The sequence below is a fragment of the Phoenix dactylifera genome, chromosome 1, assembly GCF_009389715.1.
Source record: "Phoenix dactylifera cultivar Barhee BC4 chromosome 1, palm_55x_up_171113_PBpolish2nd_filt_p, whole genome shotgun sequence".
Classification (NCBI taxonomy): Eukaryota; Viridiplantae; Streptophyta; class Magnoliopsida; order Arecales; family Arecaceae; genus Phoenix; species Phoenix dactylifera.
Window position 1 is genome coordinate 22,707,127 of NC_052392.1, and position 13,516 is coordinate 22,720,642.

A 13,516-nucleotide genomic window follows, 5' to 3' on the forward strand; every position below is an offset into this window, starting at 1 on the left:
TGGATCGAGCAGGTCAATGTAGGAGTTTAGGTAATTCTAAGATAGGGCACGGTTTTGCCTCAATTAGAGGATTTTGGTAATTTCTAGTAGGACGAGAATTGCACAAAGAATAAAAACAATAAGGAGAACGAAAAGAAATCTCCAATAAAGTCAATTACAATAGAAAAAATAATTGAGTGTAGACAAAACTCTCCAAGATGGAATCCAGAGAACCAAGATACAAAGAGTTCCTAGATATTTCCATGGAAAACTTGATTAAAATAGAGGGTATTTATGTTGTGATGTTGGTGATCCATACTTCAAACATGGCCTGATTCCTTCATACTTGATAAACACGAGAAAAAGAAAAACGTCTCGAACAATTACATCATCCCCATCATATTTTAAACTATAGTTAGTTCTCAGAACTCCCTTAACTCTCGTGCCTATTGTTGGTTCAAATACAATCTCTTTTCAGAACTATAAATATTGACACTTATGGGATAGTAGTTCTCAAAGTTATCTCATTTACATGCTTACAAAGTTATCCTCACCCATGTACAAAATTATCTCAAAATTATCGTTTCCTTGCGTAAAGCACCAATCAGTCACAAGAAGAGTCTTGGCCATCACTCGCCCTGTAGCTATAGAATAGAAGTTAAGATAAACAACAAAATTATTTTAAGTTGATAAACAAGGAAAATGTTAGACAACAAAAGTTAATCCTATTATTTAAAGTTATCACAAAAAAATAATGACTAAATAATGATCATTATTCATTTATGTATTGCTGTTAAATATAGGTTTATGCTAGGTACTAGTTAGATATTGGGTTAAATCAGAGGCACTATCTTGCAGCCAGACATAACGTCCTCAGGAATGAGGTAGATGCATGGTTGGGTAAACAGTTTAAATAGATCGGGTCAGAATGGGTTGGACTAAATAGGTTAAACAGATCGGGTCGAATTGGACAAACAGGTTAAACAGATCGGATCAGGATGGGTTGGGCTAAACAAGTTAAACAGATCCGATCGAATTGGGCAAATAAGTTACCTGTTTATTAAACAGATTAAACGAATCGGATAGGATTACCTATTTATTAAATATGACAGATTCAAATTGTAATTTCTGACCAATTTAATAAATAGAACCCACCCAACCAATCCAATTGCCACCTCCTGTAACACTGGCAATCTCTTTATCTCCTTAACTTTTATAAGTTGGGATCCTCCCCATCTGTTTATTAATCATGGTCATCGGCGGCCGTGATTGATCAGGGCCTCCATGGATTAAATACATGTACCGTGGTGTACGTCTCAAGCTGGATTTTAATTAGATCCGGGCCTGCCGATTACCTACCTGACATTCCTTAATGAAATATTATGGTGCGTAATAAAAGGTCAAAAGGCCCCCTTAAGGACCAACAAGCATGCGCTTGTGGAGGCCCAAAACCAACCTATTTTAATACCCTAACATCAAGCAAAACATAAATAAAATATATGTTTAGGGACTGCTGACTGCTACTTGTACCTTAATAAATTTAATAAAAATGCGGATCAATTAATTCGTTTCTACCTTTTTTTTTGTTGTTGTTGTTTTGAAAGTGAGTTAAAGAGACTACCAATATAAATTCATAAAAAAATGATTTAGGAGGTAATTTCTGCAAATGACTAGACATATATAAAATGTGATTTTTCTATTTTTTGAAGAAAGATGATCTCCCCATGATTTGATTTTAAAGGTGGCAATTATGTTTTCGGTGGAAAAGCTGTGCCAGTAGCCGGAATGATTTTGATAAACATGGATTATGTAGCCATTAAGTATCTTAATGTTTGAATTGTCGTTGTAGTATAGTGGTGAGTATTCCCGCCTGTCACGCGGGCGACCCGGGTTCGATCCCCGGCAACGGCGACTTGCACTAATTTCCGTCTGTTTTTTTTTATGTTTTTAAGTCTGTTTTCATTTTTTTTCCCTCTATTTTAAGCCTGTTTTCATTTTTTTTCTGTTTTTAAGCCTGTTTTCCCTTTTTTTTTCTGATTTTAAGCCGGTTTTAATTTTTTTTCCCTGCTTTTTAAGCCTGTTTTCTTTTTTTTTTTTTTTGCTTTTTAAGCCTGTTTTCATTTTTCTGTTTTTTAAGCCTGTTTTCATTATTTTTCTGTTTTTTTAAGCCTGTTTTTATTTTTTTTTCTGTTTTTAAGCCTGTTTTCATTTTTTTCTGCTTTTTAAGCCTGTTTTCATTTTTTTTTGTTTTTTAAGCCCGTTTTCATTATTTTTCTATTTTTTAAGCCTGTTTTCATTTTCCAGTGTCTGTTTTCATTTTTTAGTGGAATTCATATAGAAGTAACATCCAGCTTCTCTCACTAGAGCGATCGCAGGATGACATAAATAATGCGTTTGCTTTGAAACTTCAACCTGATTTTATTTTTTTTTCTGTTTTTTAAGCATGTTTTCATTTTCTAGTGCCTGTTTTCATTTTTCAGTGGAATTCATAGAAGTAAACAGCCAGACTCTATCATTAGAGTGACCGCAGGATGACATAAATAATGCGTTTGCTTTGAAACTTCAGCCTGATTTTATTTTTTTTCTGTTTTTTAAGCCTGTTTTCAATTTCCAGTGCCTGTTTTCATTTTTCAGTGGAATTCATATGGAAGTAACAACCAGCTTCTTTCATTAAAGTGAACGCAGGATGACATAAATAATGCGTTTGCTTGGTAACTTCAACCTTGAAAATAAGTATGTAAAGATTTTCTAAAAATGTTATTAAATTTCTTGTAAAATATCTACACTTCCAGGCTGTTCAGGCTCCACCCAAATTTCTCTTTTTTCTGTTTTTAAGCTTATTTTCATTTTTTAGTGGAATTTATAAATTAGAAGTAACAGCCAGCTTTTATCATTAGAGAGACCGTCGGATGACATAAATAATGCATTTGCTTTGAAACTTCAACCTTAAAAATAAGTATTATTGTGGTTGAAATTTGGCCTGAGGGTGACCATGCCAGAAGAAGCCGAGAAGACGCCAGTCAGGATGGAGAAAGAGGGCCATCTCGTACGCTCCAGGGTACCTGCACAAAGCCTTAGCTGTAAATTCCGACGAAGGTCCTTCGATAGCTAAGTTAGCCAGACTTTTGGAAAGGTTTCTGAATGCCTTAGTTAACCTCTTATGACTTAAGAGTACTTGTAATAGCTTATAATGGCTTATCAAAGCTTATTGAGGGCCTTTTCCTACCCCCTATTTATAAGGCGAGGGTGACAGGCATTGCTTGAAATCTCGGATCAATTCGTGATCAGCTGGCCATCAATTGGAGGTAGCGTACAGCACAGAGATCAATCCCGCAGGCGGAGAATTCGGGAGATATCTTTCCGGATTTGTTCTGAGGATCCGCCACGTAGTTCTAAGCAAGAGTGATCAAGGGAGCTCTTTAATGCGTTGTGTGCGCACTCACTCCGAGGCATTACCTGGTGGTATGCGAGGGGCCAGTCATCAATGCTTTGCCCTGCGAGGAGGCCATCATACTGACTGGCCTTTAACACCGCGATCCAGAAAGATCTGCTGAGGAAGCTTTTAGGTCTGCCACGTGGCACGATTTGTCCACTCGGCCGTCTGGGCATGGGATCTGCAGGATCTTCGACGGGATTAAGGTTGATAGGGCCAAGGTCGGCTCGGCCTTCAGCAGGGTTCAAGGTCGGCCTGGTCTCTGGCTGAGGTCGGCTCGGCTATCGGCAGGGTCCGAGGTCAGCCTAGCCCTTGGTGGGATCTAGGTCTGGCCTGCTCGGCTCTAAGGTCTGCTCGGCCGGAATTGGGTGACTCCACGCCGGAGTAGGACGATCCATTTTGCTTCCCATCAAGTATGTAAAGATTTCCTAAAGAAGTGATCTAATAGAGAGATAATTATATTAAAATGTTGGGTCCAACGACTTAATGATAGTAGGGTATACTTGAAGATTGTAAGAATTCTGCATGATTTTTGGCTCAGTTCCTTTTTTAAACAATCATTCTAATTCCAGTTAAATTTTTCCCCACAATATTGAAATCTGTTAGTTCAAAAACTTGTTGGATTCTTTGTCCGGAGCTATCGGGTGAGCTCATTTAGTTGGATCAATGTAGAGAGCATGAGTCTTCTCCAAGATTAACTTTCACTGAAGCTACTATTAGTTGAAAAATCAAGATAGAGGATGCACATAAAATAGAATTTTGGGTGAGATCCGGGCACCTAGCTAGAATTTTTTTGTGATGTCAGTTGTGCCGATGATTGCATCAGTAGCAATCATGCATCATGAATATAGTGTTCAAACTTTTTTTGATCAGTGTATGGCAGTCTTCATTGATAACATACTGGTATTTTTTTTCCAAGAGCAAAAAGAAGTATGAAGAGCACTTGAGACGGTGCACTACAGGTTTTCAGGGAGAAGAAGTTACATGTAAAGCTAAAGAAGTGTGAATTTTGGTGGGACACCATGGGATTTCTTAGCTATGTGGTATCAAAGGTTAGGATTTTTCTGGATCCAAAGAAAATGAAAGTAGCTGCAGAGTGGAATTGGCTGATAAATATTTCTGAAATTCACAGCCTTTTGGGTCTACCTGATTATTAGGAGATTGCATGATTTTCCAGCATACTTATGTCCTTGCCCCACCTAACTCAGAAAGAGGTCAAATTTGAATCGACTAAAGAATGTGGGCAAAGTTTTGAAGAGTAATACTAGTATTTACTCCATATCCTCACCTAACCTTTGAGAATAGAGGAACCACCTCTAAGAAAAAGTCCTAGGGTGTGTTTAAATATTGTAGTGATAATATCATATAGTTAATTGCACGATTTTTTAATACTAAAGAGATATAAAAATATACCAAAATATAATGTCATATAATACGATGGTAATGTTGATATATTTAAATTATATGATGATTCTAAAACTCTTATATGTAATAAGAATTTGTTTCTAATTATATGAACTAATAATAAGTAATTAAGTTATTGTGTATGATGATACCAATGTTATCATAATAATGCCATATTTGTTCCTTTGTTTCTCAAGTGATACTCTAAGTTTGCCCCTACATTGCATGCCGCCTCACGTACACTATACATGTTAGGATCTTATTATTATACATAAAAGTATTTTTAGAAATTGAGATGACATGACGACGTGTAATCATATATTTTTATATTAATAAATTGCTTTATAAAATTAACTATGATCATATGTGAAGTTACTTCTCTTGATTACATTTAGCTAAAGCTTTGTATTTATGTGTACAGACAGAGTACAAGGTAGCAAATTTAGAATTAAAAATTTTGGAACTACAGTAGCATGTTTTTTATACAATAATAAATATACAAAATATTATAAATAATATCATTATATATTAATAAATATAAAGGGATGTTTTCTATAATTATAATATTTTATTTTGGATATTTTGGTAAAAAAATATAAATCAAAATAGCTTTTATTGTATGCTAAAAGTGCTTTTCGGAAGAAGCTCCTTCTCTTCCAAGAAATTGTTTTAGCTTTCTGACAAAGCTAAAATAATTTTTTGATTTTTTTTACCAAATATCTCTGTTTCATCCAAAAGTATTTTTGGAGGATGAGAAAGTGTTTTCTGGCCCATTCCTAACGTATGACAAGCCAGCAGCAAGCAAGAATTAGCTATTTTCCTTATTTAGCTTCTTTTTTCTTTTGCTCATTCCTTTCTTTAGTCCTTCAATGCAGCCATTGATTATTTCAAACTCTTGTATATATGGACAAAGCATACAACAATACAATAACAAGACACAAAGCATCTTTTCTCCAATCTTAGGTTTCTTCTAAAAGCCCTGCAAAATAGAGCCTACGATAATGAGCATTAGTTCGGATGGCACCATCCCTTTTCATTTATGAGCATTAGGTTTTGCCTAATGTTTGGCCCAAGTAGAGAATAGGGCTAGGCATTGAATTGTAGCTATTGATTATTTCAAACTCTTACATATATGGACAAAGCATACATCAATACAATAACAAGGCACAAAGTATTTTTTCTCCAATCTTAGGTTTCTTCCAAAAGTTCTGCAAAATAGAGCCTAAGATAATAAGCATTAGTTCGGATGGCACCGTCCCTTTTCATTTTGTGAGCATTAGGTTTTGCCTAATGTTTGGCCCAAATAGAGAGTGGGGCTAGGCATTAAATTGTAGCTATTGATTATTTCAAACTCTTGTATATATGGACAAAGCATACATCAATACAATAACAAGGCACAAAGTATTTTTTCTCCAATCTTAGGTTTCTTCCAAAAGCTCTGCACAATAGAGCCCAAGATAATGAGCATTAGTTTGGATGGCACCGTCCCTTTCCATTTTGTGAGCATTAGGTTTTGCCTAATGTTTGGCCCAAGTAGAGAGTGGGGTTAGGCGTTGAATTGTAGCTATTGATTATTTCAAACTCTTGTATATATGGACAAAGCATACATCAATACAATAACAAGGTACAAAGTATTTTTTCTCCAATCTTAGGTTTCTTCCAAAAGCTCTGCAAAATAGAGCTTAAGATAATGAGCATTAGTTCGGATGGCATCGTTCCTTTCCATTTTGTGAGCGTTAGGTTTTGCCTAATGTTTGGCCCAAGTAGAGAGTGGGGCTAGGCATTGAATTGTAGCTATTGATTATTTCAAACTCTTGTATATATGGACAAAGCATACATCAATACAATAACAAGGCACAAAGTATTTTTTCTCCAATCTTAGGTTTCTTCCAAAAGCCCTGCAAAATAGAGCCTAAGATAATGAGCATTAGTTGGGATGGCACTGTCCCTTTTCATTTTGAGAGCATTAGGTTTTGCCTAATGTTTGGCCCAAGTAGAGAGTGGGGCTGGGCATTGAATTGTAGCTATTGATTATTTCAAACTCTTATAAATATGGACAAAGCATACATCAATACAATAACAAGGCACAAAGTATTTTTTCTCCAATCTTAGGTTTCTTTCAAAAGCTCTGCAAAATAGAGGCTAAGATAATAAGCATTAGTTCGGATAGCACCGTCCCTTTCCATTTTGTGAGCATTAGATTTTGCCTAATGTTTGGCCCAAGTAGAGAGTGGGATTAGGCATTGAATTGTAGCTATTGATTATTTCAAACTCGTGTATATATGGACAAAGCATACATCAATACAATAACAAGGTGCCAAGTATTTTTTCTCCAATCTTAGGTTTCTTCCAAAAGCTCTGCAAAATAGAGCCTAAGATAATGAGCATTAGTTCGGATGGCATCGTTCCTTTCCATTTTGTGAGCATTACGTTTTGCCTAATGTTTGGCCCAAGTAGAGAGTGGGGCTAGGCATTGAAATGTAGCTATTAATTATTTCAAACTCTTGTATATATGGACAAAGCATACATCAATACAATAACAAGGCACAAAGTATTTTTTCTCCAATCTTAGGTTTTTTTTAAAAGCCCTGCAAAATAGAGCCTAAGATAATGAGCATTAGTTTGGATGGCACCGTCCCTTTTCATTTTGTGAGCATTAGGTTTTGCCTAATGTTTGGCCCAAGTAGAGAGTGGGGCTGGGCATTGAATTGTAGCTATTGATTATTTCAAACTCTTGTATATATGGGCAAAGCATACATCAATACAATAACAAGGCACAAAGTATTTTTTCTCCAATCTTAGGTTTCTTTCAAAAGCTCTGCAAAATAGAGCCTAAGATAATAAGCATTAATTCGGATAGCACCATCCCTTTCCATTTTGTGAGCATTAGGTTTTGCCTAATGTTTGGGCCAAGTAGAGAGTGGGGCTGGGCATTGAATTGTAGCTATTGATTATTTCAAACTCTTGTATATATGGACAAAGCATACATCAATACAATAACAAGGCACAAAGTAGTTTTTCTCCAATCTTAGGTTTCTTTCAAAAGCTCTACAAAATAGAGCCTAAGATAATAAGCATTAGTTCGGATAGCACCGTCCCTTTCCATTTTGTGAGTATTAGGTTTTGCCTAATGTTTGGCCCAAGTAGAGAGTGGGGCTAGGCATTGAATTGTAGCTATTGATTATTTCAAACTCTTCTATATATGGACAAAGCATACATCAATACAATAACAAGGTACCAAGTATTTTTTCTCCAATCTTAGGTTTCTTCCAAAAACTCTGCAAAATAGAGCCTAAGATAATGAGCATTAGTTCGGATGGCATCGTTCCTTTTCATTTTGTGAGCATCAGGTTTTGCCTAATGTTTGGCCCAAGTAGAGAGTCGGGCTGGGCATTGAATGGTGTATAGGGTTGGAACCCCTCGTGGTTCTCTAACAAGAAAATGACGCCCCAAAAACTCCCAATCTCATCAATCGATGACAGGATGAGCCAGTCACCATGACACATTAATTTTAGTCTCTCAGTACAAATAATATTAGTATATACATTTTTAAAAGTAATGACCATATCTGGTAATTTTGCAAAGATATTGGACCAATGATATATTCATATTATTATTGTGAAAGATAAAGAATATGACATGGTTGTACTTTAATGTTAAGATAGCAATTGGGATAGATTAGTTTCAGGACAAATCAAAAATCTACCAATCACATCTGATGTATTTATGAAAGAGTCAAAAATTTATATCATCCCATTAAAAGATAGCGCTATTCAACCTACGATCAATAAATGAACTTAAATTGGTTAAAGGTATAAGCTGTAAAGACCCATGCGTGCGTATATTTAGTCCCATATCAGTTATTCGTTGGATAGATCTTAAATATTTATACGAAATTAAAAAATTTAAATAATATTTTTCGCCTAGTTTTTTTTTTGAATGATGTCTGAATTGTTACATAAGCATTGTCATACTTTGAGGCGACAGTTTTTTAGTATCTCTAGAAATATTGAAAAAAACTATGATGAAATTATGTGGATGATTGAAGTTTACCATGGAAACAATGGAGCCATGATGAAATTCAAGAACTGTGTTGAAGTAACCCATCCACCTACATTGATGGGACATTCAAATATCCATCTCAAGATTAGGAATAGTTTGTGGCACTAATTGCAACTTTTAATGATTTATACCACTTGAGAGTTGACATGGTTATCAAGAGATCGAAATATCTCGATGCATATGAGTACCACACCAATAAAAAGCTAATAAGACAACATCGGATCTACAGTGCGACTCTATTTTCGTAGATTAAAAAAATTATGTCCACAGTCTCTTGTGCTCGTTCCAAATTTTCTCAATCATCATATTAATACTGTTTATCGATGTCCAATTAGAATTTTTATTAAATTGTCATGGCAGTAATAATCTGGTCTAGGAAGACAGGTTTTACCCGTCTCTTTCACATGTCTGTTTTTTCTTTAATTAGATGGTTACTTTGTATAGATCCCAAATGAATATATACAGTAAAATTAAAAGAATAAAATATTTTAAAAGAGAGCGGATATATCCCACCGTTTTAATTTTCTGGGGTCCTGCCGTAATGATGCAACTCAATTCTGACCAAACCCACGTTTTCCGCAGACAAGTTTTGGTCACCACTTTCACCTGACCGGCCTTTTCCTGCACCCACCAATCATTGACCTTTCAGCGGCTTCGGAAGAACGGTACAAGTTACATATTGTTCAGGAATTTTTTTTCACTCTTGGTGAAAAATTTCTTCACAGACGTAGCCTTCTTGGATTAGTTTTGCTGAATTGAGTTGTGATTCCAGCAGAAATTTTGAGTTTGTACTCTGTCTGCATATATGTTTAGTTCATCCATTAAAAAAAATTATTTTACATATAAAAAAATATAAAATATATAAATAAATTTATTTTATTTTATAGACTTAAGTTTTTGAGATAAATGATGATTTTAACCGTTTTATATAAATACTATAACAAAATTTTGAAAATTTATAAATTATTCAAAGGGGTGATGTCGCCGAATCAATTCCTTGGAGGATGCAACGGTAATATATGATTAAATTTATAAAATACATAACTAATTGCCAAATCTGCGCATTATCCGGTGAGAGAAGGGGGTTTCAAGTGCATGGATAATGAAAGATTATTCAGCCAAATACTACGAAAAGAGCATGGATAATTTTGTCCATTCATTGGATTAAAAAAATATAGTAAAATTATTTAAAGAAAAGGTATAGTAAGTCAGAATTTTATCTAAAAAATTTATAAAAAATATTATTTATTTTTTTTAGTTTTTATAAATATCTAAGATCTACATAGTGTACAATAGATATGGGACTAAATGTATGTCTACATAAATTCTTGCAGACTTTCTCCATATAAGCTCCGGCATTCTTGGCAAGTTAATGATCTTAATCTAATTATAAGTACTATAAATCCGATTACAAATACTAAGATCATTATGTGATCAATTTAAATAGATCTGTGCTGCAGTATTTCTAACTTACATAGGATACGGGCTAAGTTCTATTTTTATATCATTTATAATAACTCAAAAATTCATTAAAAAAACAAAAGTAATATTCGAATTTTCTATTTTTTAAAAATATCTAAAATTTATTTAGCGCACAGATAATATAAATTAAATATGTACCCGCATGGATCCCTTTGCAGGTGAAATAATCTTAGTGGTCCCCCAAACCTTTTCATTACAGTTTGTATTTATGCATAGTACTTTTTTTCAGTCTCTTTGTTACCGTCCTTTTACTTTTTACTAGATGACATTAATTGCGAGAAGTGAGCATCAATTAAGCAGCAAATAACCTTATCAGAAAAAGGGTGTTCTCTCCTCATAAAAAAGTTGAGCCAAAAAGATTTAAATCAAGATAAATTCATACAAAAATGGTATTTTTTTATGACTTACTTCAGCATCAAAAAATAAAAAATTATGTATTTTGGCGGTTACTAATCTTTGCATTGTATTAATATTTTTACTTTGATCTAAGCATTAAATTAGGTACTTGTCCTCTGCATGAAAAAAATAGCATATATTTTTTTTTATGATATAAACTATTAGATTGTTTCTTACATAAATTCCAAAACATTTTAGACTCCCTCGTTCATTTACTTCACGATTCGGTAGTGAATTTGTGCCGATGAAGGTGAATCACCTTTTCTCGTATTCACGGTTGCATCGCCTATCCTACAGCTCTCAAAGCACTTTAAACTTTTTCATTTATTTATCTGCATAGATCTCAAAGTAATCAGTAGGTGACCTGACCGAACGGAGGATTTGCGGAAGGGAGGTGAATCCTTCTTTTTCACGTCCCTCCACCAAACTCCCGCCATCCATCCAGAACGAGCAAAACTTCTAACGTCACTGCTGGACTCACGTAGATGTAGACAGACTAAGCTAATAAGCCGTGCCCGCGACGTTTATAACCGGGTGGAGGTTCAGCCTTGGAGCTTATCGAACCAGCCAGTCACGTCTGGCTCTATCAAACCATACGAAAGACTCGCATACGACACTTTTGCTCAAAGCCATAAAAAAGCGACTCGTCCTCCATGTCCGACCATTCGTATCGGAGTTTGCTTTTCCACCCTATCTTAATTCGTAGTTCTGACGGAGAACATAGGAGAAGGCAAACCTAAGTATATATACGTGATATATAGTGAGACCAAACCAATTGTCGTCGGACATGAGAGGGGTCAGTATGGGAGAAGAGAACCTCGCCCTTCCTCACGTGTTGCTGGTCTCCTTCCCGGGCCAAGGCCACGTTAATCCCCTCCTCCGCCTCGCCAAGCGCCTCGCTGCCAAGGGCCTCCTCGTCACCTTCTCCTCCACAGACATGATCGGCCGCCGCATCGCCTCCGCCGCCAAGAACTCCGTCGACCACGGCGACGGCGTGCCGGTAGGCCGCGGCCACCTCCGCTTCGAATTCTACCCGGATGGCTGGGAACCCGACGACCCCCGCCTCCACGACCTCGATGCCCTCCTGCCCCACCTCCATGATGTCGGTGTCCCCGCTCTCGTCGACATGATCCGCCGCTTCGCCGATGCAGGCCGCCCGGTGTCGTGCATCGTCAACAACCCCTTCATCCCCTGGGTCCTCGACGTGGCCAACGACATGGGCATCCCCGCCGCCGTCCTCTGGGTGCAATCCTGCGCCGTCTTCTCCACCTACTACCACTTCCACTACTCCCTTGCCGAGTTCCCCTCGGAAGCCCATCCCGACGTGTCCGTGACTCTCCCCGGCATTCCCACACTGAGGCCCGAGGATCTCCCGTCCTTCCTCCTTCCATCCAATCCTTACAAAAGTCTGACGGACGCGATCCTGCAGCAGTTCCAGAAGATCTCCAAGGCGACGTGGGTGTTGGCTAACACCTTCGAGGAGCTCGAAAGCGATGCAATCAAGGCCATCTCCGAGCTGTCGCCGCTCATTCCGGTAGGCCCGCTCGTCGAGGCTGACGACGGCGAGGAGTCGCAGAAGGCCATAAAGGGGGACATGTTCGAGGCGGCCGACTGCATGGAATGGCTCGACGCGCAGGATCCGCTGTCCGTGGTCTACATGTCGGTGGGGAGCGTCGTGGTTTTGAGCCGGGAGGAGATGGAAGAGATGGCCTGCGGGCTAAAGAACATCGGCCGGCCGTTCATATGGGTGGTGAGGAACGATTGCCGGAACCTCCTGCCAGAGAATTTCGTCGAGGAGACCAAGGAGAGGGGAATGGTAGTCGGGTGGAGCCCGCAGGACCGGGTGCTGACCCACCGCTCGGTGGCGTGCTTCGTGACGCACTGCGGCTGGAACTCCACGCTGGAGGCGCTGACGTCCGGTGTGCCGGTGGTGGCGTATCCTCAGTGGGGAGACCAGCTGCCGGACGCCAAGTTCTTGGTAGATGTTTACCGGGTCGGAGTACGGCTGTGGGCGCCGGCGAAGCGGGAGGATCTGGAGAGGTGCGTGCAGAACGTGATGACGGGGCCGGAGGCCGAAGGAATGAGGAAGAGGGCGGTGGTGTGGCGGGAGGCGGCGAGGAAGGCGTTGACCGACGGCGGCTCTTCCGACCGGAATATTCAGGCCTTTGTGGATGAGATCCGGAGGAGGGCTGGTGCTTAACTTTGGCCTTTGGACTGTGTTAATGGCATGCGTTTGTATCCGGCTGAAGAATAAATAAACGGCGTTTAGCCTTGACGTTAAATTGCATTAGAAAATAACTACGTTTCTGTTGGCAAATTTTGGTCAGGCAACGTCGTGCTTTTATGCTTATATGTTGTAGTTTCGTCTGAAAGCAGTTGGGAGCTTGCGAGTCATGAGAATTGATGAGCAAGAGCCAAATGCTGTGGGACCGGGAGTAAATTGATGGCTCGTGAGTTGCAAGCTGCAACCCACGAGCCAAAATCTTATTGACTGCATGACTTTGACTTGTGTTACTCCTCGTTTAAAAAATTAGTTTCAGCGTTCTAGAAAATGGTTTTGAATAAAAAATTATCAACCTGTTCCTCTCCTTATCTGGAGGTAACACGCGAACATCCAGATATCTATCTTGCATGCGTGTCGCAACGTCCAAGGAGGATGCTGTGAGCCGTGACGTGGACAAGTTCAGGGTCCAATCAGCCGTGGAGCTAACCCCTACTGCAAGTAACACCACTCATGTATATACGTCACTCGATAAAATA

The 13,516-nt window shown here is 38.3% G+C and overlaps 1 protein-coding gene and 1 non-coding gene across 2 annotated transcripts; both read left to right on the plus strand.

The window, feature by feature from the left end:
* Positions 1-1,818: 1,818 nt before the first annotated feature.
* On the plus strand, positions 1,819-1,890 carry TRNAD-GUC. The gene has a single exon. It is a non-coding gene; the product is annotated as a tRNA-Asp (tRNA).
* A 9,495-nt stretch (positions 1,891-11,385) lies between these two features.
* On the plus strand, positions 11,386-13,243 carry LOC103718849 (gallate 1-beta-glucosyltransferase-like). Its single transcript, XM_008807843.4, has one exon. The coding sequence runs from the start codon at positions 11,544-11,546 to the stop codon at positions 12,954-12,956; it is 1,413 nt and encodes a 470-aa protein (XP_008806065.1). The 5' UTR covers positions 11,386-11,543; the 3' UTR covers positions 12,957-13,243.
* Positions 13,244-13,516: the final 273 nt, after the last annotated feature.

Excerpts from the sequence above, each read along its gene's own strand:
- LOC103718849 (XM_008807843.4), top strand. The coding sequence starts at position 11,544 with ATGAGAGGGGTCAGTATGGGAGAAGAGAACCTCGCCCTTCCTCACGTG.